General features: G+C 49.1%; 2 protein-coding genes across 2 annotated transcripts; one reads left to right on the top strand and one right to left on the bottom strand.

Moving 5' to 3' along the window:
* Positions 1-1,686: 1,686 nt before the first annotated feature.
* Positions 1,687-16,196, bottom strand: LOC119041611 (keratin, type II cuticular Hb5-like). Its single transcript, XM_037134984.2, has 5 exons — positions 16,104-16,196; positions 5,173-5,277; positions 3,298-3,518; positions 2,355-2,386; positions 1,687-1,862 (listed from the first exon to the last, which is right to left on the bottom strand). Exons 1-5 carry the CDS (start codon positions 16,194-16,196, stop codon positions 1,687-1,689), a joined length of 627 nt encoding a protein of 208 aa, XP_036990879.2.
* A 2,581-nt stretch (positions 16,197-18,777) lies between these two features.
* Positions 18,778-26,430, top strand: LOC119041721 (keratin, type II cuticular Hb1-like). The gene is made up of 9 exons (XM_037135100.2): positions 18,778-19,342; positions 21,506-21,714; positions 22,363-22,423; positions 23,314-23,409; positions 23,911-24,075; positions 24,223-24,348; positions 24,624-24,844; positions 25,018-25,049; positions 25,537-26,430. Exons 1-9 carry the CDS (start codon positions 18,959-18,961, stop codon positions 25,710-25,712), a joined length of 1,470 nt encoding a protein of 489 aa, XP_036990995.2. The 5' UTR covers positions 18,778-18,958; the 3' UTR covers positions 25,713-26,430.
* Positions 26,431-27,486: the final 1,056 nt, after the last annotated feature.

The raw sequence follows: 27,486 nt of genomic DNA, 5'->3' as shown, positions 1-27,486 counted from the left end.
ATACAAGTAATTCTCTCCCACCCCAGCCTGGAATGTGGCCCATGGCCAGGGAGCCTGCTCAAAGAATCAGTCCCCAAACTGCAAACATTGCTGGTGGCCCACGTGGCCCTGGCTCAGCAAGAGACTCAAACCTGCCCCTGCAGCCCCTGGTATCTCCTGGACTGATGTCAGGCTTGGAATTTAGAAAGGGAAAATCACAGGCAACAACCGGTCCTCTGCGATGCGGGCTGCAGAAGGCTCTTGGGGCTGTTCCCTTCTGTGTTTCCCACAAACGATCAGCACAGCCAGAGCTAAATAAAACCTCACCTTGAAGATCACAGAATGTCATTACCTAGCAAAATGCGGGGAACACAGAGCCCAACCAAAAAGTCTTGCAGAAGGGCAAGCTCTGCTTTCAGGAGCTGCCCTGCACTGGGAGTGTTGGTAAGAACGTTTACATAGTTAGTGTCAGTAAGTTTGGATCAAACGGGGCTGATGCCAGAGTCCGGTGAGGCCAGGTCTCCTACCCTTCAGGTGGGTGGCAGCCTGCCAGACAAGTTTCCATCCCATTCCTCTAGCATGAGAGTGCTCTGTTTAACCAGGAAGGGAGCCATTCAGATACTTTTGGGCAGGGACCCAGGAAAACACAGCAGACACCTTGGCACTGGTACACCTTAAAAGGTAAAGCCAGAGCCTCTGGCCAATCCTGCACCTTAGCCTTACCCAGGGACTTAGAGAGCAGGAACCTTTGTTCCCCAGATGCGTTGGTAATGTAACCTTTGTGCAATAGAAAAGAATGTGAGCTTTGTGAATGGAGGCATCTCTCAGGCTCTGTGGCAAGAAAAGAGCTCAGAAACCCCAAACTTCACTGGCCACCCCACCCCAAACTGGCCTATCTTCTGCCCCCTAAAGTCCAGTTACCCTGTGAAAAAATAAGTAAATAAACCACAATACAGACCTGGAGTAGAGGCAGAACTGGAGCCTGGGTCTGATTCCATAGACAAGCTTTTCCCCACCATACTATGTTGCCCCCAGCCCACCATTAGATCAGTTGTTAAACTAGAACCCCGGCCTGAGCCACCCAGTTGTGCTCATACCCCCAGCCCCAGTCTGCGATGGCCATCTCCCCGTGGGCCCGCCTTCAAGTGCCCCTGCCTGGGCAGTCGAAGGCTCGTCCTCATCCCTCTCCCACTCTGTTCTCTTTCTGGTCTGTTTCCGTGTTTGTGGCCTGCCTCCCCACCAGAATGTCGTCTCCAAAGAGCTAGGACTAGAGGTTGTCTTGCTTACCAAACACCATGTCTGGCCTTCTGAGGACATTCAGTGTTCGTAGAGTGAGTGAGTGGATGAATGAATGCAGTTTTCAGCCCCTCTGCCAAGTAGAACTAGGACCGTTGCTTCTTGGTAGTGCCCCCAACCCCAAATCTGGGCAGTTTTGTCTTCATTCTAGGAATAGCCCCAAGAATCCAGATGCAAAGAGCCTGGCGGCTCAGCCCACTGCAGAACATTTTTATTGTGAAAGAGGGGTCCCAGGAAAAGAGGAGTGGGGGTAGTTCAGAGGGGCAAAATACATTCAGAGGCTTTATGCTCTAAGGTGAGGGGCAGGAGGGAGAGGTGAGATGAGGGCCAGATCCATGGGAGGGGCATCTGAGACCAAGTCTTTGGGGCAAAATGTAGGGGTTTTTGACTTCTGTGCGGGGCGGAAAGTGTTCAACATCCGCGGAAGCCTCTGCTGCTGAAATCCCCGACACAGCCGGAGGAGCTGCAGAGCGCACAGCCGTCGCCAGGGGCGCTCGCATCCAGGGTGTCGGAACCCGCTGGTGGCGGCAGTAGGCTAGCGGAGCCCAAGGCGGAGCCTGGCCGGCTGGTGGGATCACCGCCCTGGGCTGAGCAGAGAGCAGCTGCTGGAGGGGAGGCTATCCCCTTCCCTCCCTCCACCCCAGAAGACCGACACACAAACAGCTCGACCAGGAAGCAATGCACAGACCCTCCCCACTCAGAGACAGTCGTGCAAAATCCCCAAAAGAATAGATACAGACTGCTTTCGCCCCAGAAACAGACTGGAGAATCTGTCCCTCCCTGAAGTCAGACACAGATTCCTCCCACCCATGACTAAAACGGTCTTCTCCACGAGGATAAATCCACAGAACTTCTTTCTACACACCAGGCAAAACCAACAGAACCTCCCCACAAAGGGCAGACCATAGGACCCCCTCCCCCCAACACACGCAAACACAAAGACCCCCAAGAGAAGAAATAGCCCCTGGCAAAGGGAGGCAGAGGAAGCAGACCCCTTCTCCCTTCCTAAGAGGATACACACGAGGAGGGGGAATAAGATTTGGGCCCTCTACCCTAAGTTATGCCTATTATGTACTTACTGAGGCTCCCTGCTCCCAGTCTTAGGCCAAGCCTGCAGGGAGGAGGAAACGGTGAAGTGTCTCTATCTCCCTGCTGTAACCCGCTCCATTCGCTAAGACAAAACACGCCTGGCCCTCTCCAGGAAGGCAGAAATCATTCCATTCTGCAAGCTCTTTGGTTCTCTCAGATCCCCACAGACTTCTGAGTAAATTTAAATAACTCGCTTTTATACTGATGACTTCTTGGAAGAGGAAGAAGGCAAGAGATATACACTTTTTTTGGAGCCTAAATGTCTTGAAAGGGGAGACCATGGGTGGGGATGCATTTTAAAGGAGACCATAGAGAAGACGGCTCAATTATCTGAAGGATATTGTTCAAGCCGCACTTAATCCCTTTCTACCTGTGCATCCCTGAAGTCATCCTTTTGCCCTTTCTAAGACTCAGTTTCCTCATCTGTGAAATTGGGATAGAAACATTCTCCCAGGGTTTCTGTGGGCTTAAAGGAGATAATAAATGTAGCATGCTTGCCACATGGTAGATTCCCTCCCCCTCCCCTAAGCCTTGTGTCCCCAATCAGATGGAGCTGGCAGTCCTTGAGTCCCTACTGCTGCCTAAGGGTAAAAGCCAGGCCCTACTTATTGCCACAAACACTGCCTTCCCCAGGTCTCAGGAAGGGGGCAGAGCTGAGAAGGAGGCACTTCACAATGAGACCTTACTCCCCCTAGCTGAGCAAACTCGCCCCTTCTGTCTGATCCTGGGGATGAATGGCTTTATGAGTTGTCCATTGGCTAGGGCCTTTGTCTACGGGGCTGTTGAATATTGGGAACAAATTGGCCCTAGGAAAACAAGTTCTTGGATATTCAGGTCACCTTTTCCCACCCCGTCCTCATTTGCTGAGTACCCAGGTGATGACCCCCCACGACACCCCATCTGTATGCTTGCTATATCTGAAGCACCCCTCACCTGCTCTGCTCATCCTCCAGCAGCTTGCGGTAGGTGGCGATCTCAAAGTCCAGGCCCAGCTTGACTATCATTAGCTCCTGGTACTCCCGAAGCTGTCGCACCATGTCCTGCTTGGCCCGTTGCAGAGCAGCCTCCAGTGAGGCCAGCTTGCCCTTGGCACTGCCTGAGGCACCCTGCTCCTGCAGAGCTGGTGGGTGCTTGGCTCCTTCTAGTTTGCAGGGCTGAGGGTGAAAGAAAGACCACAGACAGAAGGTCATCCTTGGTCCTCACCCATCTCCCCTCAAGGGCTCAGACCTTTCCCAGAGGATGGAAGGCCAATGAAGACTACAGATCATTGTGTAGGATGGCTGAGAGAAAGCCTTTTACACCAGTACAGTGTAATATGACCTCAGATGTGAAAAGCCTCAAATGCTCCTTGGCTCAAAATGCTGGCATTATTGTTTTATCAGGGAAACTAACAAGAAGGCTATCCTATTCTCACAAAATACTGAAATTTGAAGTCTTGGGGGAAAAATAATAATAATAACTGCTTGCCTTGGGGAGGTGTGCTTGCTGCTTAGAAAGCCAGCAGAGGGGATCAGAGCAGCTGTGGCTGATGGGAAACTGCACCCCAACATGACTACCCTCTCACTCTGCCATGCACCCCTGGAATCTGCCATCTAGTCCCCTCAGAGTCATCGGTTCTTAGAGGAGGGAGAATCCCCACAAGTCTCCCTCAGAGCCTAGACACGTCTCTCTGCAAAAAGCAAGAAAAGATCAAAGCAGAACCTCTTCCCTGGGCAGTGTGGAGTGTGAGCTGGGAGGGCTTGGCAGAACGCATGCTGGAAGAGAGGAGGTGCACAGGGAAAGAAGTCAGGAGAAAGAAAGCATTCATGTGGGAACTCTCTCAGTCCTGCAGCCTGACTGGCAAACACAAATGCCTACAGAGGTGAGGCTGGAGGCATCAAAAGGTAAAGGTGGAATGTTAACTACATGCAACAGTAACCAGTTCCACAGAGAAGTGTGCGTGCTCTCATTGTCCTGAAATCACCAGGACCTCTTTCATGTTCCCTGTCTTTCATTTCTCAGCCTTAGAGAGAGACGTAGCTTCAGCACCTGTCCTCTTCTACAGGGAAGGGGAGATAAATGGTGAAGAACCTTCTGCCTCGGTGTCAAAGGAGGCAGTCCAAGGTGAGGGGCGCTGTGGCATGCAAAGGAGCACATCCCCACATGGGTGGACAGGGGCCTCTCTCCTCTAGCCAAATGGTACCATGTGCAATCAAAGTTTAATGTCACCAGATCTGCACATTTTTAGAGAACCCAGAAAACTGGATTTCTAGGTAAAATCTTGCAATTTCTGAAGATGAGCTCAAATTTAATGCTACATAAGACAAAACACACAGACATAAAAATGTACATACACATAAAAAACGATATACGGCCCTGGCTGGTGTAGCTTAGTGGATTGAGCGTAGGCCTCAAAGGATCAAGGTTTGATTCCCAGTCAGGGCACATGCCTGGGTTGCAGGCCAGTTCCCAGCAGGGGATGAACGAGAGGCAACCATACATTGATATTTCTCTCCCTCTCTCCTTCCCTTCCCCTCTAAAGATAAATAAAATCTTTTAAAAAAACATGATATACAACAAGCATACATATTCAAACACATTTATCTGCATGCTAATCACTTATCCACATGAACTACAGGGAGTCGTAGGCAAATGTAAGCATGACATTCATACAGCCACACTCCTATTTACTCAGACATTTACAAATAGAAACTCTATTTCAAAGGGGGGGGCTCTAGCCTAGTTATCACAAATAAGGGACACACCCCTAAGGTCACCACTGTGTCCCCTACCCCTGGTACCCCTCACCCGACTCTTCGCACTGTCCACCTCCACAGTCAGCTGCTGGATGGCCTGGTTAAGACTGTTCAGCTCTTCCTTGCTGTGCCTCAGGTTCTGCATGTGTCTCTGCATGGTCACCTTTGTCTCTTCACACTGGGGGTAGGGGCAGCAGAGTGAGGGGAGGATCAGGGAAGTGAGGAGACTAAATAAGGAGGCCGATAAAACAGTCAACTACCCACCCACCTGCCTGCTACTGAGCATTGATCATCAACTTTTCTGGGCCTCTGCTGCTCCCTCTGTTAAGTGGGGATGGTAATGTATCCTGTCTGCAGAGGTTGTTGGGAAAATGAAATGAGCTTGGCTGGCATAGCGGTGGGTGTTCCACCAGGCCCTGAGATCCAGAAGTAACATGAACTCAAGGACAAGGGGCAAGAATGCGGGGCAACAACCTACTGAACTGAGTTTTTGTACTAAGACCACAATAGAGTTTATCCCACATAGAGGAATAGGAAATCTGCTCTAGGAAATCAATTGTCATTCACCACTTATACACCATCTAAATGAATGCAAAAAGCTTTTAACAAAATTCAATATTTTCTAATTTTAAAAATACATTTTAAAAACCTAAGTATGAATAAACTTCCTTAACTGGATGAATGTCAATAAGAGATGAATCCAGATTTCGGCTCCTCCTACAAACTGAAGGGAAGGAGCCAGATCTCTGGATGCGAAGGGCTGTCTACAAGGAACAAAATCAGCGGCTTTTCCTCTCTGGCACGGTCTCCACAGACCAACATATAAACAGCCCGGGCACAGTAAGCGACACTAGCACAATGCCTTACACTCTTCAAAGTCTTTTACCTCCACCCCCTCGCTGGGGCCCACAGCCACCCATGCAGTGGGCCAGGTAGATGTTACTGTCCCCACTGCCTTTCCTTGGGCAAGCTGACGCTCATAACATCCACCACACTAGGAAGTAAGGACCCAGAGGGACAGGAATAACCCAGCCAGTCAAAAGCTGAGACAGATCAAATCTTAAACCCATGCTCTTTCCTCTGAGGGACAGATTAAGTCACACACCCTTCCACCCAAAGAATAGGAACCATTCACACCAGTTCAGTGCAAACTTCCTTCTAGGGAAGATGAGGTTTGGAGGAAAAGATATAAATGGGCTAAGAAACATCATCTCCCACCAATCTCTGCCTCATCCCCCGCTCACTTCCCATCATTTTCTGCTCCGGTTTCCAAAAGCTGTAGACACAGCAGACAAGCTTGTCCCAGATGTGGATGAAGTCCAAGACCCTTCATCCCATGCAAGCCTGCGAACCGTGTGGGAAAGTCTTACCATGATGAGAAGAGGTGTATGGCCTCCAAGCCTCCCGTGAGCACTGAGCTGAGCTCCAGTCCAAGGAGCTTCCAGAATCCTCACCTCTGAGGACACAGCCTCTCCTTCTTAAGGGCTTTGTGACCTCACCTTGTTACATTTGCAGAATTCTGGCATGGAGTACAAGGGGGCCATTCAGTGGGCTCAGATAGAAAAGCAGAGGTCCCAGGCCTGGAATAGGCCTAAAGAAGAAGGAAGGGAGGAAGGGGTGATTCAGGTAGGAGAAATGTGTGGAGATGAGGAGTTTGGGCTTACGCGGTGGGCAGTGGAGAGCCACAAAATGTGAGCAGACCAGTCACATTGCCACCAGATATGCAACTTGGGGAGGCTTCTCTGGTAGCCGTGTGGGAGACAGACAGGAGGGAGAGAAACCGGGGTTCCAGTTTGAAGACTAGGTAAGAAATCTGGGGTTATAATTCCAAGCTGAAGTAACCATAGGCCTGGAGAGTGCATGCTGCTGTTGGCATGGCTTTTTGTTCACAAATTTCTCATACATGTGAAAAAGTTATATATAACATACATTTAATAATTTAAATGCAAAAATAATAAAACAAATCTTTACGTGTCCACCAGTGCCTTCAGAGCCCCCTGTGAGACCCTTCATCCCTGACCCCATACAATCTCCAAAGTAACCAATATCCTGGTTTTTGTGTTAAGCATTCTCTTGCTTTTCTTTATCATTTTATCATGTGTGAATGAACACTTAAGCAATCATTTAATTTAGACTACTTTTATGCTTTATACAAATAAAATTACCCTGTATGCTTCTGCAACTTGCTTTTCCTCCTCAACATTCCATTTGTGAGATTTGCCCATTAGTTTCTTTTTTTGTTGTTGCATAGTATTCCAGTGTACGAAAAATCCTCCATTCTCCTATGGGTATGCATATGTGTATTTTTGGTTTTGTTATAACAAACAATGCTGCTATGAACTTTTTGGTACATATCTACTGGCATACCTTGCCAAGAGGTTCTTTAGGAGCCTATCAAATGTTTTTTACTTCTTTTTTTAAAAGTTGTATTTTATTGATTATGCTATTACAGTTGTCCTGATTTTCCCCTTTGCCCCCTCCACCAACAACCCCCACTCCCTCAGACAATCTCCACACCTCTGTTCATGTCCATGAGTCATGTGTATAAGTACTTTGGCTACTCCATTTCTTATACAATACATCACATCCCTATGGCTATTCTGTAACTACCTATTTATACTTCTTAATCCCCTCTCCTCTTCACCCATTCCCCCAAAACCCCTCTCCCATTTGGCAACCATGAAAACGCTCTCCATATCCATGATTCTGTCTCCTTATTGTTTTCTTAGTTTGTTTTTTAGATTCAATTTTCGATAAATATGCATTTATTGCCATTTTATGATTCATAGTTTTGATCTTTTTTTCCCTTACATAAGTCCCTTTAACATTTCCTGTAATAATGACTTGGTGATAATGAACTCCTTTAGTTCTTGTCTGGGAAGCTCTTTAACTGTCCTTCTATTCTAAAGGATAGCTTTGCTAGATAGAGTAATCTTGGTTGTAGTCCTTGCTTTTCATCACTTTGATTATTTCTTGCCAATTCCTTCTAGCCTGCAAAATTTCTTTTGAGAAATCAGCTGACAGTTTCATGGGAACTCCCTCATAGGTAACTATCTGCTTTCCTCTTGCTGCTTTTAAGATTTTCTCTTTATCTTTAACCTTTGGCATTTTAATTCTGATGTAGCTTGCAGGGCCAAACATCTATCTTGTTTGGGACTCTCTGTGCTTCTGGGACTTGCCTGTCTATTTACCAAATTAGGGAAGTTTGCTCTCATTGTTTTTTTCTAATAGATTTATCATTTCTTGCTCTTCTCTTTCTGGTCCCCCTATGCTGAGAATTTCAGAACTATCCTCGTTTTTCCAGATTCTTTGTTCTTCTTCTGGTTCTGATTGTTTGTTTTTGGCTTCCTTATGTTCTTCATCAATTCTACTGTTGTTTCCCTGTAAATTGTTCTTTATCTCAATTAGTGTATCCTTCATTTCTGACTGGATCTTTTTATGCTGTTGATGTCCTTACGAAGTTCCTTGAGTATCTTTATAAACAGTGTTTTGAACTCTGCATCTGATAGATTGCTTATCTCCATTTTGTTCAGTCCTTTTTCTGGAGTTTTGATCTGTTCTTTCATTTGGGCCATGTTTCTTTGTCTCCTCATTTTATCAGCCTCCCTGTGTTTGTTTCTATGTATTAGGTAGAGCTAATACATAGCTCTACCTAACATGAAATAATATAATAGGTGTCATGTAGGGCCCAGTGGTAGCCTCCCCTATCACCTGAGCTGGGTATTTGAGGTGCACCCCTCACGTAGGCTGAGTACACCCTCCTTTTGTCATTGAGGCCTTGATTGCTATTAGCAGATCAATGGGAGGGAATTACCCAGGCCAGTTACTTTCAAAGACCAGCTGTGACCACTGACCACCAACCACCACCTCTATGGAGGATCGGTTGTGCACAGTCAGGGTGGTATGCCAAAATGGTCTATAGCCATCAACTGGGTTTTTAGGCTCTAGGGTTTCCCAGGTGGTGCAGGCCAAGGTCAGCCCCCACCTATGTTCTGCCTGGGGCCACATTGCATAAGCTGTGAATCAATCCAAGATGGCTGCTGACTTGTGCTGGGCTTAAAGTTTCCCAGGAGAAGCCAAGCTGTGAACCTAGGCTGGCTGCTACTAGAGTCATGCCTGGGGCCCCTTAGCAAGAGGTATGGGGGGGGGGCTGGCTGTTACTTGTTTGAGAGGATTTAAGAACTTGTGAAGCATGAGCCAAGACCAGCCATTCATATGGAAAAACCACTCTTAACAGCTTGGGTGGGCCTGGAAGTTGGGTGGGGCAGAGTCTCAGGGGATCTCCAGGGCAGGGCAAACAGTGTTTGCCAGTTTGATGGAGTCTCAGATATGGCACCCACCTGCAGGTGTCATGGCTCTGTCGGGGGAAGGGTTCAGAAAAGGGACGATGGCTTCTGCCAGCTTTTCTGTCTGGGAGTAAGCTGTTCCCCTGCTCTCGCCATGATGCCAGACACTTCCATTCCTCCCCATATGCCACTGGTACCTTTCAAGCTGCTACACCAGTCCAGTGCTGGAGCCCAGAGGGAGTGAATCTGAGTAAGTCCGTGTGTAGGTTCCTGAAGAGCAACTGTTTGGGACTACAGAAGTTTCTTCCACCAACTCAATTCCCCACTGTTTTTTGTAGCCAGAAGTCATGGGTACTTATCTCTTGGCACTGGGACTATGAGCTGGGGGCATGGTATGGGGCTGGGACTCCTCGCTCCTGAGATATTTCTCCCAAATTGTATCCACTACACATGGACCAGCCCATTCCACATCTCATCTCCTTGTCTCTTATCCATCTAGATGAATGTGGTTTCTTTAATTCTGTAGTTGTCAGTCTTTCATTCAACTCAATTTTGGACAGTTCTGAGTTATGGTTGTTCTATATTTTAGTTGTAATTTTGATGTGGTTGTGCAAGGAGGTAAGCCACATTTACCTACTCCTCTACCTTGACCAGAAGTCCCCCAGACTTTTTTAACCACAACTCAAAATAAGAAATCTATTTTATATCATGAATCAGTTTCTATGTACATACCCATGCAGATAAACTGAAATAAGTTTCATGAAAAATTACTCCTACTGTATACAATTCACTCTTGATCCTCTAATCAATTACCTTAATGTGCTCTTTCACTTTCAACTTACAAACTCACATTTTAGGTTAATTTTCATAAATAGCATATTGATTTTATTACTTATTTAATAATATAACAAATATTAAATACCCATGAGCCTACTTGCTGACACAAGAACCACAACATCACTAATAATTTTTATCTACCTACATACTACCTTGAATTTGTGTCATTATTCCCTTGCTTTTTTTTTTAAGTTTCATTATAAACATGCATATACCTAATAATATTTTTTCTGGGGTTGTTCTTGTTTATGTTTGTTTTTAACCAAAAAAAGGGCACTTGCTTTTAAAAATATATATATTATGTAACTTGGATTCCTCCACTAGGATTCCTAGTATTCTAATGAGTGAATATATCACACGTGATGTAATTGTTGTATTGTTTTGTTTTTCCTCTTTCAAAGCTGGTGCTATGGTCATTTTTCTAAATGTCTCATGATACATACATGTGAGAATTTCTTTTTTATATACACCTAGGAGTGGAATTTCTTGATCATAGAATGAATGACCAAATGTTCAATGTTATAACACACAAAAAAAATATTTGCCGAAGTCATTATAATAACAATTTATACTTTGATCAGCAATATCAAAAATTATATCAAAAATTATGGGGAGGATGTAAAAAATTATATCCTCTCCAACACAAAAAGCAATTTTATTTTTTGGCCTATGAGAAATTGGAAAGCTTAGAGATGAATTCATTCATTCTCTCAACATTGCTCAGTGCCTGCTATGAGCCAGCACTGTGCCGGACACTTCCTAGCACTTGAGGATTATCCCGAGGATCCCTGAGCCATGAAAGCACCCAACCTCAGTATTCCCAGTATTCCCAGCCCTAAGCACACCAATGAGTAAACAGCTGGCATGACCTTAGCAGTCCCCAACACATTAAATGCCCTTCTGGAGATCCCATCCACCCCCTCCAGGCCTGAAACAATGGACAAAAAAGAGTGACAAGCATGGCAGGAACTGTGTGACTTTATTTAAGCACAAGAGAGCAAGAAGGAAATGGAGATTAGGGAAGGGAAGGGAGAAGCAAGAGTACAAGAGAAGGGGACGGTTGAGAGGTGGGGGCTGAGGGGAGGTCCCTTAGTCGGTTCAGGCAACCCAGAATCTCCAACAGAACACATCCACATGTTGGACCCAAGATGGCAGAGGAGTAGGTGGAAGCTACACTAACCTCCTCCCAGAACCATCTGGAATTACAACTGAATTGTAGAGAAATCATCCTGAACAACCAACTGGATACTAGCTGGAGAGAAGCCTTATAATGAAGGGCAGACGGAAAAAACCACCTCATCACAATGAGACTCCTAAGGAATTCAGGGGAGGCACAGGAGCACTGGCTGGGCTCCCACTGGTGGAACCTTAAGTTCTGAAGAGATAATTCAGCAGCTGGGGTGGGGGGTGGGGTTGGGGAGCAGATTCCCCTGAGAGGTATGATGTCTAAATCTCAAACTAGGTTCCCAACCCTACAGCACCAGAGCCAGAAAGGAACCCAGATAACATCCAGCTGTGAAAAGCAGCAGGGATTCTATCTGCCAGAGAGAGTTGGCTGGAGACCCAGAGAGCCTCTTAAAGAGCCAACACACAAAATTTTGTTTGCAGCCACTTACCCTGGGCTCCAGCAGAGGGAGGGCAGAGTGGACTAGAGATGTTTGAGGAGAGTCTGGGGTTTGAGGCTTGAGAGAAAACTGAACAAACAGCTGCCAGGATCCCTGTGCTGAGTCATTTCCCATCCTGCAGAGGCCATCCTTCTCAGGAAGAGCACTCCTCTCTGAATGGCATCAACCTGAGTGGGAGCAATAGCCTGCCCCCAGGAATTACTCTGTCCCACCCTGTGGTGCTTAAGCCAGGTTGCTAATTACAGCTTGAGGCTATATCACTGATCAGTTTAACAATTAAGGCAGAAAATGCAAAAAAGGCAGCCAAAATGGGAAGACAAAGAATCAGACCCCAAATGAAAGAACAAGAGTATTGTCTAGAAGAACCAGATGAAGTGGAAGCAAACAATTTATCAGATAGAGTGTTTAGAGTAATGATTGTAAGGATACTCAAGAGCATGAAAAAACACATTGAACCCATAAAAAAGGACCAGTCAGAAATAAAGAATAAAACATCTGAAATAAATAATACACTGGAAGGAATAAACAGTAGGTTATAGATGAAGCAAAGGATCAGATCAGTGATTTGGAAGACAAGGTAGAAAAAAAACTCAAGCAGAGCTGGAAAAAGAATTTTAAAAAGTGAGGAGACCTTAAGAAACATTTTGGAGAACATGAGGCATAACAACATCTACATAGTGAGAATATATAAGAAGAGAAGATAACAAGCAAGGGATCGGGACCTATTTGAACAAATAGTGACTAAAAACTTCCCTAATCTGATAAAGGAAAAAGATACACAAGTTCAGGGAGCTCAGAGAGTCCTAAACAAGTTGGACATAGGCTGACAACGAGACACATCATAATTAAAATGACAAGGTTTAAAGACAAGGAAAGAATCCTAAAAGCCAAGAAAGAAAAGCAGGTAGTTACCTACAAGGGAGCACCAATTAGATTGTTATCTGGTTTCTCAACAGGAACATCTCAGCTAAAAGGGAGGGGCATGAAATATTCAAGGTGATGAAAAAAGCAAAGATCCACAACCAAGACTACTTTACCCAGCAAGGATATCATTTAAAATTGAAGGAGAAACAAGGAGCTTCTCAGACAAGTTAAAGCTAAAGGAGTTAACACCAAACAAGTACTGCAACTGTTAAATGTTAAAGGGCTTGCTTTAAGACAGAGAAGGAAAAGAGAAAGAAAAGGACAGAAAAAATTTGTTTAACAATAAATGTCACTAAATATGTATCTCTCAATAATCACCTTAAATGTAAATGATGCCCTGGCTGGTTTGGTGCTGTGGATTGAGTGCCAGCCTGCAAACTAAAAGGTCACTGGTTCAATTCCCAGTCAGGGCACATGCTTGGGTTATGGGCTGGGTCCACAGTTGGGTGAGTGCAAGAGGCAACCAATCGATGTATCTCTCACACATCGATGATTCTCTCCCTCTCTTTCTCTTTCCTTGCTCCTCTCCCTAAAAATAAAGAAATAAAATTTAAATATGTAAATGGTTTAAATGCTCCAACCAAAAGACATAAGGTAGCTGAATGAATAAGAGAACAAGACCCATATATATGCTGCCTCCAAGAGACCCATCTCAGATCGAAAGATACACACAGACTAAAAGTAAAGGTATGGAAAGAGATGTTTCATACAAACGGAAAGGGAAAAAAGCTGGAGTAGCAGTACTTTTATCCAACAAAATAGTCTTTAAAACAAAGACTATAATAAGAGAAAAAGAAGGACATTACATAATGATAAAGGGAACAATCCAAAAAGGGGATATAGCCCCAGTAAACATTTATGCACCCAATATAGGAGCACCTAAATATGTGAAGAAAATATTGATGGACATAAAGGGAGAGATTGACAGAAATACAGTTATAGTCAGGGATGTTAACACCTATTGACTTCAAGGGATAGATCTTCCAGGCAGAAAATCAACAAGGAGACAGCAGCCTGAAATGATACAGTAGATCAAATGGATTTAATTGACATCTTCAGAGCATTTCAGCCTGAAGCAGAAGAATATACATACTTTTCAAGTGTACATAGAACATTTTCTAGGCTAGACTATGTTAGGACACAAAATAAGTGCAACCAATTTAAGAAGATGGGAATCATATCAAGCATCTTCTCTGACCACAATGCTATGAAAGTAGAAATTAATCACAAGAAGACTGAAAAACATGCAGATATGAAAACTAAGTAACATGTTATTAGACAATGAATGGGTCAACGCAAGATCAAGGAAGAAATAAAGATATCTTGTAACAAGTGGAAATGAGGACACGACAATCCAAAGTCTGTGGGACACTGGGAAAGCAATCCTAAGAGGGAAATTCATTGCGTTACAGCCTATCTCAAAAAAGAAAAAAGAAAAATAAAGACAACCAACAGAATGGGAGAACACATTTGCCAGTACATCTGATAAGGGGTTAATATCCAAAATTTATAAAGAACTTACAAAACTCAACACCAAAAAACCCAAACAACCCAATTGAAAAATGGGCAAAGGACCTGAATAGACACTTCTCCAAAGAGGACATACAGATAGCCAATACACATGATAAGATGCTCAACATCACTAATCATCAAAGAAATGCAAATTAAAACCACAATGATGTCATCTCACACCTGTTTGAATTGCTATCATCAATAAATCAACAAACAACAAATGCTGGCAAAGATGTAGAGAAAGGGAAATAGTTTTGCACTGTTGGTGGGAATGCAGACTAGTGCAGCCACTGTGGAAAGCAGTATGAAGATATCACAAAAAATTTTAAATGGATCTGCCTTTTGACCCAGTGATCCCAGTTCTGGAAATATATCTGAAGGAACCCAAAACACCAATTCAAAAGAATATAAGCCCTACTGTGTTCATGCAACATTATTTACAATTGCCAAGATATGGAAGCAGCCCAAGTGTCCACAAGTAGATGAGTGGATAAAACAACTATGGGACCTTTACACAATGGAATACTACTCAGCTGTAAAAAAAGAAGAAAATTTTACCCTTTGCAACAGTATGGATGGACCTGTACAACATTATGCTAAGTGAAATAAGCCAGTCAGAGAAAGACAAATGCCATATGATTTTACACATATGTGGAATTTAATGAACAAACTGAACTAACAAAGTGAGGCCAGACTCACAGATGGAGAGCAGGATGACAGCCAATGCAGGGGTGAGGGGGTGGAGGGATTGAACAAAAAGTTAAAAGGACTCATGGACATGGACAATAGTGTGGTGATTGCTGGGGGTATAAGGGTACTAAATGGTAATGGAAAATACAATAAAGATTAAATCCAAAAATATAAAATAAATTAAAGGAAATAAATAAATAAATCCCCATGTCACCCCTCCCAGTAGCCGTCCTTGGCCTGGGGGAGGCAGGAGACAAGGACTGAGTTTCTTACACAACAGGCAATGAGAAGTGGACAGCAGGGAAGATGGCTCAGGGTGGGGTCCACCAGTTATAGCCACCACCGGGCTGCGCATGGTTGGGTTGTGCACAAGGGCCAGCTGGGGTTCTCGGGGAGGAGAAAAGGCCGGGGACTTGGGGGGTTTCCTCAAGCCCTGCCGACTTAACACTTCTTACAGCTTCTGCTGCAGGCTCGCATCCCACCGCACCTGGTGTCACAGGGACAGGTGGCAGAGAGGTTCCCACAAACGACACTGCCCTGGGAGAGGCTCACACTGGCACGGGGACAGTAACGATAATTCAGAACCTTTGGTGGGAGTGGGGAGCTGGTCCCAAGCCACCCCCAGACCTGGAAGATCAGGTTGACATGGGGATTTGGGGGGAGGCTGGGGATGATTACCGGGGCAGGTACCTGGGGTGACGAATGGGCAATAGAAGGAAAATAATAGTAACAACAATAATAGCAACAGCTAGGATTTGTTGACAACTTACTATGCACCCGGAATTCTACTAATGATTTACATACACACCTCACTTTATCCTCACCACCTCCCTGAGCAAGTTTTATGCTTTATTCTAGATACAAAGGAAACTGATGTTCAGAGAGGTTGTGGGATTTTTTCACCCAGATTGTAAGTGGCAGAGCCCAGGCTTGATCCTAATTGTGTCTGATTCCAGAAACACCCTTGACCACTACGCTATTAAGAAGGAGGACTGATTTCCAAAATGGGCACTGCGATATTCAAGATGTTTCATAATGATGCCTTGGATTAGCAAAACTAGACACACACATCCACACTTTCACACACATCCACTCCATATACTGTCTCCGTGTCCCATTGGCTCACACACCTCCGGGCACACCATGGGTCTCTCCAGGTCCAGCACCTCCAGTGCTCGGCCTGACATTCCAAGCCTGCCCTGTTCATCCACCACATCCACCATCTAGCCCCAGCCTGCCTCCTTTCCCCCGGCCCTCATTCATCCCCTATTTTCCAGCTAAGTGGACTGCCAGCTGTCCCTTTCACGTCTATAGTTTCTGCTGCTTTGTGTCTTTGTTTACATCATTTCCCTCCTCCCTCTCTCATCTCAGTACATCCAATTCTTCACCATTCTTCAGGCCCAATCAAACTGTCATCTTCTCAAGGACCCTGCCCTGACCTCTGGCCCCAAGTTCCTTGGCATGATGTTCCTCCATTAGAGCCAGACACCCTGCAGCTTTGCATTAAGGCCCTCGGTGTCTGCCTGCCCCGCCTGGGAAACGCGGTCTTCTCCTTCTGCTCTCAGCCAGGCTCCTGCTGAGTGCTCAGCAGGTGTTTTCTCCCTGCCTCGAATTGGCTCCTGGGGCCCCTTGGAGGCAGTGGGGGTTAAGAAGAAACCTGAGGACCAAGACAGAGCATTTGCTTTCCATCAACAGACTGGTGGACTGGAGATAAAAGGGGCAAGGGAATGATTTCTAGGAGAGCTGGCCAAGAATGGAGCAGCCCTCCTTTCCCTCAAGGAAGCGTAACTACCAACCCTCTCTGTGGGGAAACCTCTTCTTGATTGCGTCTGATCTCTCATGCTGCAGCGATCTCTCTCACTTAGGTTCCCAGAATAATAAAGAGGACACCAGGGAGTATGTTGCCCTGAGGCGAGGTCAGAGACTAGCACTAACACTTTGGGGGACACTGTATTCTAGCTGTCGAGGCTTTCAATTCCCTCCCCTCTGGGTTATGTTCTTAGTGGGCACAAATCAACCTGCAGCCCTCTGGTCTCTCTGGATTTTAATGCATTTAATTATCTATGTGGACAAAAGCTGATTAGTAACCTCCTCATTGATTGTGACAGCACAGAAAGTCTGATCCATCTACCCACCAAAACCCAGAAAGAGGTCCAAGCAAGCATCATGTAAGTGCCTCCACGAGGCTAACTTAAGTCCTCCATGCTTCAGGGCAGGTTCATTTCCTCTCATGAGGGGGACACCAGAGGGGGATGTCTCTGTCACTGCTAGTATTCCCTGGAGAAAGTTGGTGTAGGAATACATAATCCTAAAGCCACATAGCTGGCAACTCCAGTTGCAGCTGGAAGTAGAAGCATAAGACACTGGAGCTGGGCTCCATCTTCTACAGAGGAGAGAACTAAGGTTAGGCTGAAACTCCCACAAAACCAAGGCTGGATCAAAGGGCTTTGGGCTCTCTGGAATGTTGGAAGGGCAGCAAAGGGGGCAGTGGGGCACTCCCCAGAAATGAGATGCCAGGCAGCCCAAAGCCAGGCATGGCTGGCCACCACAACCTCTGGGATTCCAGGATTTAATCACCCTTTGCACAATAATAACTCGTATTTTAAAACAAAGGAAGCTAAGGATGATTTACACGTTTCTTTTTAATTGCTGAGTTCACACTTTGGTTACGTCTGTCTATAACTAGACACATACTTAGCTTTCATTATGACGGGCTTGGCCTTCAAGAGTTGGTGGCCATGACCAAGCACCAGTTGAAGGGAAGACTTTGGATCAGACTGATTTCTCTAAGGGCCCAAAGCCCAGCAGTCTGGGCTCCTGCCTCCTCGAGGAGCCCAACCCTCCTGAGCCCCCAAAGACTCAGACCCTAGAGGGGCCAGTGAGGGGGAGGGCTGGGAGCCGCCTGTCAGATTCGGACTCTGCCTCTCTACGGAGCCTTCTATGCGTGACCTCAGACAAGTCACTGGACCACTCTGAGTTCACCTTCAAAATCAGGTAAACCTCAGAAGGATGTCTGGAGGTTAGACGAAAGAATGCATTTTAAGGCCCTCACACACAACAGTTAAAATAATTTTTTTAAAGAATACAAAATAAATAAAGCCCTCACACACTATAGGCACTCCATAAATGCGACCCCCTCCCATCCACCTACCAGAGTGCAGAGGGGTACAGGACAGGGTGCAACATTACTAGGAGAGGAGCTATAAGCTGAGTTCTGATGAAGAGAGAAGAGAATTTTTCCCAAAGAGAGGCAGGATGAACGGCAAATTAATAATAGTAGAACAAACAGAACAAACAAATAAGCAAACAATTAAGGAGCTCTTATTAAGTGGAAGGTAGGGCCCTAAATGCTTTCCCGTCCATTACCTCATTAGGTCCTCTTAACAGCTCTCAGATGGGTACTGTTATCCCTATTTTGCACTTGAGGAAATATTTACAAATATTCACTTTGCACGATCATGACAACAAAATGCAAAACTGACTTCAGACACCCCTGCCCTTCAACGTACACAAACACGCACGCCCCCACACCGTGTGAAGAAGCACAAATAACTAAGACGAAGGCTTCGCAGCCCAAAGGGTGGTTTGGTGGGCCTGGGTGCCCAGGAGGGGCCCGGTACGCCCAGCCAGCTGCCCAGCCCGGGCGTGGAGCCAGAGATCCAGCGCTACTCGGGCCTAACCCAGCAGAGGGGTGTAGGGGGCTGGTCCTGAGCGCACGGCACAGGGCCTGCGGAGCTGACCAGGCAATTCCCGGCCCCATAAAGCACGGGGAAGGGTGGGGGGCGGGTAGCAAACGCGGTTTTATGGAGGCGGCCGGGCGGGCAGCCGGCCCGCTTTGATTCCGGGTGGAACGGGGAGCAAGGGCCGACCTCCAAGCTAGTAAACGCGTTGGCTGCTCGCTCCCTCCCGGGGCCAGCAGGCAGCGATATAAGGCTCTACGCGGACTTCGAGGTCCAGAGCCCGCCACTGCCACCACTGCTGCGCCATGTCCTGCCTGGCCTCCGGTCTCGGAGCCCCAAGTGGGGTCCGCGCCTTCAGCTGCGCCTCGGCCTGCGGGCCCCGGCCCGGCCGCTGCTGCATCACGGCCGCCCCCTACCGCGGAGTCTCCTGCTACCGAGGCCTCACTGGGGGCTTTGGCAGCCAGAGCCTCTGCGGGGGCTTCCGCTCTGGCTCCTGCGGCCGCAGCTTCGGATACCGCTCTGGGGGCGTGTGCGGACCCAGCCCGCCCTGCATCACCACCGTGTCGGTCAACGAGAGTCTCCTCACGCCCCTCAACCTGGAGATTGACCCCAATGCGCAGTGTGTGAAGCATGAGGAGAAGGAGCAGATCAAGTGTCTCAACAGCAGGTTCGCTGCCTTCATTGACAAGGTGCGTGTTCTTGATCAGCCCTTTCCTAAATCTTCAGGTGCTGGGCTGGGCACTGAAGGGGAGTCAGGGGCAGGAGGGACATGGTCCAGGTGGGCTCCCAGTAGGTGGAGGAGATGGACACAGATCCAGAGCACAGGCAGACACCGAGAGATGTGTATTGGGCAGGGCCCTTGATTCCATAGCACTGTTGTACACAACCTCTGTCCCGGCAGGCAGGGTCGCCACAGACAAGGCGGGTGTTCTTGAGCTCGCCCTTCCAGAGCTTGGAGGTCTGGGGGGACCAGAATTCCCAGGCAGGCAGTCACTCTAGAAATAGGAATGGGAAGTGCTGGTATTTTACATGGTAATTTTAAGTGGTGCATTCTCCTGTCACGAATGCTTCAATACTTGAGATTAATGGAGAAAATTCCATTGAGTGCTAAATGTCTTTAACATCCCTCTAACACTTGCTGCTTTCCTACTTTTAATAAAGAGAGCAAGCTTCAGGTTCAGAGCTGTCTGAGGCAACAGTTTCAACAACAATTTGTTTATGATTTCCTTTTACAAATGCATAGTGATAACGGTTTTACAACTCCAACGGTAATATTAAGTTACTCCTTTAACCCCATTTAAGTGTGAATGTTCAGCAAATCCACTTATAGATAAATAATAAATAAAATAATACAAGGGGATGGCAAAATTTTGAAGTCAGCCTGTGAAGGGTTCATATTTGAGAATCACTGCCACCCCCAGTCCAGCCCTCAGAGTGCAAACAGAACGGAAAGGAGACCAGGCGAGGGGCCTGCCCTAGGGCCCACCGAGAGTGGGTGGCAGAGCAGGACTCCAAGCCTGGGCTCTCTCCAGCTCCCCAGCCCCCAGAAGCTAAAAGTCCCAAAACTTGGGGTCAAGGGCCCCTTGCCCCCCCATTAGGAGCTGCTCCACCTCAGCAGACACTGCACCCGGAGTGTGCTGGCGCTCACACCTGGGAAAGGTGTCCAGGAATGGAGTTGGAAGAAGCTCCTGGCCTAGGACCAGGCAGCTGGGCTCCATGCCCAGCTTCTCCGCTGATTCACTGTATGATGCTGGGTAGCAGTGTCCCCTCTTGGCCCCAGTGCTCTCCACACCAGAACTGTGTGTGGTGCAGTGTGGGAGCTGACCATGACTTTGAAAGGGAAGATGAGAGACAAGGCAGCCATGAGACTCCCACCATGCTGGATCCCCACCAGCCAAGACCACCTAAAGTGATCCCTTATAATATCAGCAGTCCCGGTTCCCTGTTTCTGAGCACTTGTTCCAACCAGGGAATTCCCAGCTGCAGTCTGTGGAGTTGGACGAAAGGATGCCAAGACAAAGGTAACGTCTCAACTCCAGCAAAACACATGAGAAACAGGAAACTGGAGCCAAGGGCCTAGTCGCGTTTGCGGATGTCCTGTCTGGCCAGCACATGGCTGCCATTGCAGCTCTCCGAGTTGAATGACTCCCAGCGATGGCCTGCATACTTCATTTCCCTACAGTTCTCACCCTCCCTTCTTCCCCCAGTCTTCCCCATTCACATTACCTGCCCGGCTTCCAGAGCCATCTGAGTGTCCAACATAAAGTTTTGGCCACTTAAGACCAGAAGCCACCCACCCCTGTTCCTCTCCAGAACTCAGCCACCCTGCTTGGTGACAGCTGTCCCTCTGACCTCCGCAGCTAGGAAGCCCTTCCCATCTTGACCATCCATTCAAACTACTGCTCCCCCTGCCCCAGCCCGGCCACTGAGGACATAGAAAAAGGAGCCATAGGCCCTGCCCTGGGAAAGCTCAGAGTAAAAGGCTTTCATCCTAGTTTATCCTCCCACCCCTGCTCTACATTCCTTTCCTTCAGGAGGCCTTCCCTGAGTATGACTACCTTCCATCCCCACCTGCCACCTCAGCCTGACTATAATCCAGCACAGCACATACACCCCTGTTTCTCGCTCATCCCATCCAGGCCCACCTGAACAGACCCTCACCAGGTCTGAACAAGCAACCGTGAGACGAGGACTCTGCTGGTGTGTCCTCAGGCCAGGGGAGCCCGGCAGGGCCCGGTGCTGTCACCACTCGCCTCTGCACAACTCGCTTCCAGTTCTGACTCCGCCTGCTCTCTGAGGAGGGCTGGGGATGTTGACTCCTCCCACCAACTGTTCTCCCACCTCCACACCAGGTGCGCTTCCTGGAGCAGCAGAACAAGCTGCTGGAGACCAAGTGGCAGTTCTACCAGAACCGCAAGTGCTGCGAGAGCAACCTGGAGCCCCTGTTTGAGGGCTACCTCGAGACGCTGAGAAGGGAGGCCGAGTGCGTGGAGGCCGACAGCGGGAGGCTGGCCTCGGAGCTCAACCACGTGCAGGAGGTGATGGAGGGCTACAAGAAGAAGTGAGTGCATCAGGAAGAAGGATTTGGAGAAGAGAAATGGGATTAATTCAGAGCAGGGTAGATTTGGATTGGACCACAAGAGGAACTTTCTAAGAGGAAGAAAACAGTGACAGGAAGTTTGTGGAGAAAATTATTTTTCTGGGATGGGAATTTAAACATTCAAGAGTCTAAGCTGACCCAGTTACCTCGTTATTATGTGTTTATTTCATTAATCCCTCAAACATTTGTTGAACATGTACTCTATGTTCTAAGTGTTGTGTTAGGCCCTGAGGTACGGGAAGGATAAGAAAGTAATAAGAAGGGGTCGGGGGGATAGCAGAACTAGAGCATCGTTCTTGCCCCGCCTTGGAGTTGCAGTCCAGAAGCAGAGAGAAGGCCTAGGAAAACGTGCAAGGCGCCCACCCTGGCCCACATCACGTGTAAGAATTCCTGGTTCAGGAAGAGCATTGGGTGACGTGGGTTGCTCTGAGTGACAAGAAGAAAGAGATGAACAAGGTTCATCCTAATCCAACACTCTTTGATTCTATGACCCCCTGCAAATGGTCCACTTCCTGGAGTGTGTTTGTCTAGGCCTTAATTCACCTTTATTCTCTCCAAATCCTAGGCTATTGAAGTTTTAGCCACTGAACCTGTGCCCTTTGTCCCCAGGTATGAAGAGGAGGTTGCACTAAGGGCCACTGCTGAGAATGAATTTGTAGCCCTAAAGAAGGTGAGTGACCCCAGAATATTCCTCCTGCAACTCAGAACCAAGGGCAGAGGCAGGAGGGAGCTCTCTGTAACTCAGAGAGGCTGAGCGCCTCCCCCAGAACCCCATACCCCACCCTTTCCTCTGTTCTTTTTCCCAAATGCCCCAGTGCTCCTGGTGGCCCCGGACACCAGAGCACACTGCCTGCTTCAAGCAGAGCAGGCTTCTCTGTCCGTGGCAACTCCCCTCTGGCTGATGGCTTCCCACCTCCTTCTGCCTGTGCCTGGCAGAGAGTAGGCACTCAAAAAATATTTATAGATGAAAAAGCACACTCATACAAGGCGAAGATTAAATCCTCAGACCACCAAGAGTTGGAAATGCATGAGCAGGGCCGTTGCGCCTCACCTTTTAGACCTGACCCAGCACACGTGCCATCACGTGGACTCTCACCGGGTCCTGCCAACCGCTTCCTTGTGAGGAGACAGACTCAGAGGCCAGGGCTCTTGCCCTGAGTCGCAGTGGCTTGAAAGGAGCAGAACCGATCCCTGAGACCTCTTCTCTGACCACCAGTCTGTACTTCTTGCTGCAAAATTCCAGAGCAGAGAGGGGTGGGGCATCATTAGAATTCAGCCGTCTTACACTGGATCTTAAGCTTCAGTGATGGTACAAGATGTGGATTCTAGAGGCATCACCCCAGTGGGTACCAGAGGATGTGCCTGGACACCTCGGGGTCTCCCTCCCTGACCCAGACCTGCTCCTGACCCCTCTCACTGCAACAAGGACTTGACCAGTGCCACAATACCAGGCACTGGGGTGACCAGCGGAGGGGTGTCTCCAGGGAGTTCACCTCCCTGGTGGGAGGGGCTCTGTGTTGTCCCCTCAGTGAGACTCCTGTGCCACTCTCTGTCCTCTAGGACGTGGACTGTGCCTACCTGCGCAAGTCGGACCTGCAGGCCAATGCGGAGGCCCTGACCCAGGAGATTGATTTCCTGCGGCGACTGTATGAGGAGGTGAGGGGAGCACAGAGCGGTGGAGCAGCACGGAGGATACGAGTTAGACGGTGGGAAGCACTTGCTGCCACTTGGCTTTTGAACCCCCTGGGTTGGGGGAGTGCAGAGCAGAATCGAGATACCTGAGGCAGGTTTACTGTCACAAGGTGAAGAGGTCTAGTTTGATGTCTTTTCTGCCATGGCCCAGACAAGCTAGAGTCCCTGGTTAGTGTGCTGACTGACGGAGACCACAAACTGGTAAGTTCTGGTCGTGCACCCCAAGGACCCAGACAGGGAGCCCTGACAGAAGTCAGACCCCAGCCTCAGACATGGGCTCCGCTCAGCCTGGGACTGTGGGTCTGAGGCGCACGGAGAGGTCCCGGTGGAGGGGCAGACCTCACCTTGGAGGCTGGGGCTTCAGACAGTGAGTCTGGGAAGAAGCAGAGGAAGGGAACAGGGAGGAGGTGGGCTGCTGAGAGCAGGGTTCTGGTCAAAGAAGCTCTTACACTCCTACCCCCACAGGAGATCCGCGTCCTCCACGCCCACATCTCAGACACCTCGGTGGTCGTCAAGATGGACAACAGCCGGGACCTGAACATGGACTGCGTCATTGCCGAGATCAAGGCTCAGTATGACGACATCGCCAGCCGCAGCCGGGCCGAGGCCGAGTCCTGGTACCGCAGCAAGGTGAGTGCCCAGCACCCCAGCAGGAGGGATGCTAAAAGGGCCCGGGAAGGGCATACAGCTCTCAGGATGGGGTGGCAGATGAGCAAGCTGCGGGGCTCAGTGGAACGACATATCCTGTGTCCCATGAGTGTCTCTGCTTCCCCGCAGTGCGAGGAGATGAAGGCCACGGTGATCCGTCATGGGGAGACCCTGCGCCGCACCAAGGAGGAGATCAACGAGCTGAACCGCATGGTCCAGAGGCTGACAGCTGAGGTTGAGAATGCCAAGTGCCAGGTATGGGTCCCCTGTGCCCTCCATCACCACACAGGCTGGGGGCCTAGCCAGGGCCTCACAGGCCGTGTGTGTTCCATCTGGATCTCACCATTTATTCTCCAGCCCATTTACGTGACTAGGGTCACGGGTTGTGGTCACTCAGAGAGACCTAAGCGATGAAGGTGAGAGGCCTGTTCCTGGTATGATCCCAACAGGGTTCAAGAGGCGACACACCCAGGAAATAGGCTGAGAGATCTGGGAACCCTAACCCTCCTTGTTCCCTTCTGGGTCCCCAGAACACCAAGCTGGAGACTGCAGTGACCCAGGCAGAGCAGCAGGGCGAGACGGCCGTCAGCGACGCCCGCTGCAAGCTGGCCGAGCTGGAGGCCGCCCTGCAGAAGGCCAAGCAGGACATGGCCTGCCTGCTGAAGGAGTACCAGGAGGTGATGAACTCCAAGCTGGGCCTGGACATCGAGATCGCCACCTACAGGCGCCTGCTGGAGGGCGAGGAGCAGAGGTGAGGACCACACCTTGGGAATGGTGTCTCCTCAATCTTTCCAAATTGTGCTTAGAGCCAGGAACGTGTGTCATGTTATTTTCATGTAACTTGCATCAGGATTACTTGGAGGAGAGATTTTGCAAGCTTTACACTACCCCAATTAATTTTTATCTCTCTTCTGTCCCCACAAGATTGTGTGAAGGCATCAGTGCTGTAAATGTCTGTAAGTAACCTATACTATGGGTTCTCAAATAAGGACAAACTTTCTTAAAGGGCTAGATAGTAAATATTTTAGACTGTGGGTCATGTAGTCTGTCAACTAAATTCTGTGGTTGTAAGGTTAAAGTAGCCACAGCCATAAGCAATACCTACCAAATAGGCCTGACTGGGTTCCAATAAAATTTTATTTACAAATATACAACCACAATCTGAAGACACTGGAAGGAAGAAGTGGAATGTGGCAGTGAATGAATATAACATGAATAGCTATTTCTGCCTGTAGGGAGGGCCTGGGCTAACAGTTTATCAAGGATGATCCTTGAAGGTAGACTGTGGGAAGGACTGCCCAGCTATGAGGGGGAGCCAGGAATAAAAATTAAGGGGAGGATCTCTGAACAAGAGAAGTGGGCTCTGGTCAGCAGGCAGGAACCGCTGCCCCCACTCCCACCTGCACAGGGACTAAGCCCTGCCCTCCCTACCCCTCTCCACAGGTGTCAGCAGCTCTCGGGGCGGGGTCGTCTGCGGGGACCTCTGCGTGTCGGGCTCCGGGCCTGTGACCGGCAGCGCCTGCAGCGCCCCCTGCAGCGGGAACCTGGCGGTGAGCACCGGACTGTGCGCGCCCTGCGGACAGAGCTGCCCCAGCGGCCGCCTGGTGCGGTTTGCCTAGTGCCTCCGACCCTGTGCAGACACGCTCGGCGAGGGAAAGGGCCCCAACTCCAGCAGCCGGCCCGGGGCTCCAAAAGTGCCTGGGTTTCAGATAGACGAGCCTTGGGAACCAGTCGGCCTGACCTGCTCACACTGCTGCCTTAATTTCTTGTTCTTCATCCCCCACTCCCCCTTCCCGTCTCTTCATTTCTTCCAGGGAGATGGGGCTCTCTGTGCTGGCATGTCTTGGCAGCTCTTCCCCACCCCCGAGAGTCTGAACAACTGACTTTCTTAAAACCTTGGGCAATGGTCCAGTCCTGACTGGGCTGCTCTGGACTTGGGCTTGGACTCCTGTGGCTTCTAAGGGCTGGCCCCAGGGCACTACTGGTGTGTGAGTGGTTCCGGTGCTGTGCCTCCCCAGCCCTCTAAACCCACGCACAGCCCTGGCCTGTGTGGTTCAGCTGTCCTGTAACCAAAGGGTGGCAGGTTTGATTCCAGGTCAGGGCATATACCTGGATGCAGGCTCGTCCTCCATCCAGGTGCATACGATCCCCAGTCCAGATGCATGCAGGAAGCAACCAGTCCGTGTTCCTCTTTCACATCGGTGTCTCTGTCTCTCTCTCTCTCTGTCTGTCTCCACCCCTGCTCCACCCTTCCTCTTTCCCTTCCTCTCCAAAAGCGATGGGCGGGGGGAATGTCTTCTGGTGAGGAATAAATAAATAAATAAACAAATAAACAAACTCACGCTCAATGGCAGGTTGTGTCCCCCAGGGGACAACTTTCTTCAGCTGCCTGGGCTCCCTCTCCCTTTCCCCGCACTTGGCCTCCACGTTTCCAGTGAAGCTCAGGGGTCATGTAGAAGGCCCTGGAGACACTCCCTGTGAGCACGCATGCTTACTCCTGTGACTTCCGGCCTGGTTTTCACCCCCACGGGAGACCGCAGAGGAGCTGTTCTCAGCCAGAGGCAGAGAGGGCTGTCTCTGAGGCACTCTACCCACGGTGCCTTACTTCCACATCCTGAAGGGTGCAGGGGCGTGGGCTGGCAGCCCCCAAACCCAGACACACGGAAGGAGCTGGAAGGGCAACAGGGAGGAGCCTTAGCAAAAAGGGGAGGGCCTGGCTCTCCTGATACCTTGGGTGGGGACCCTGTCACTTGGGCTGCTGGGACACCAAGTGATCCACTTCCTTCACTCCCCTACGCCACCCCCACCTCAACAGGTGAAAATTCCTGACCAGGGATCAAATATGTGGACTCCTCCCACCCTTAGAAACCAACACTCCCTTGATAGACCCCATTCCCCACCACACACCACCACTCCCTGAGGGGCTCAGACACAGACCTCCCACCCGCCTCCCCAGCACCCACCATGGGCTGCTGTCCATCCTGGGTGGACACCCCCAAGCACAGGCCACAGAAACACCCCCCGGTTACACAGACCCTGGGTCAGAGACCTGACACGTGGGCGCCCCAGTCAGTGCAGGCTTACACACAGACATACCCTCAGGAACCCAGACAGACCGACCCTCAGCCCACCGACCTAGGGCTGAGCCACTACCAGGGACCCAGACTCTACCCCTCTCCCAAACACACTTGGACCTCCTCCCACTGCCACCCCCCCCCCCAGAATCCCAGACCCAGAAAGCCCCTCCAGGACCTCAAAACACACACTGTCCAGGGCCCCAGGGCCTGGCAGACAAAGCACCAGGAAGGGCTGAGAGCAGCTCCTTGGCCCTGACTGGTCCACCCAGAAACCAGGGCCTGAGGAATGCACTCTGTCAGCCCCGCCCCCTCAGCA

This window comes from Artibeus jamaicensis, unplaced genomic scaffold (assembly GCF_021234435.1).
Source record: "Artibeus jamaicensis isolate MK-2021 breed Jamaican fruit bat unplaced genomic scaffold, CSHL_Jam_final contig_233, whole genome shotgun sequence".
NCBI lineage: Eukaryota > Metazoa > Chordata > Mammalia > Chiroptera > Phyllostomidae > Artibeus > Artibeus jamaicensis.
This window is presented reverse-complemented; position numbering and strand designations above follow the sequence as displayed.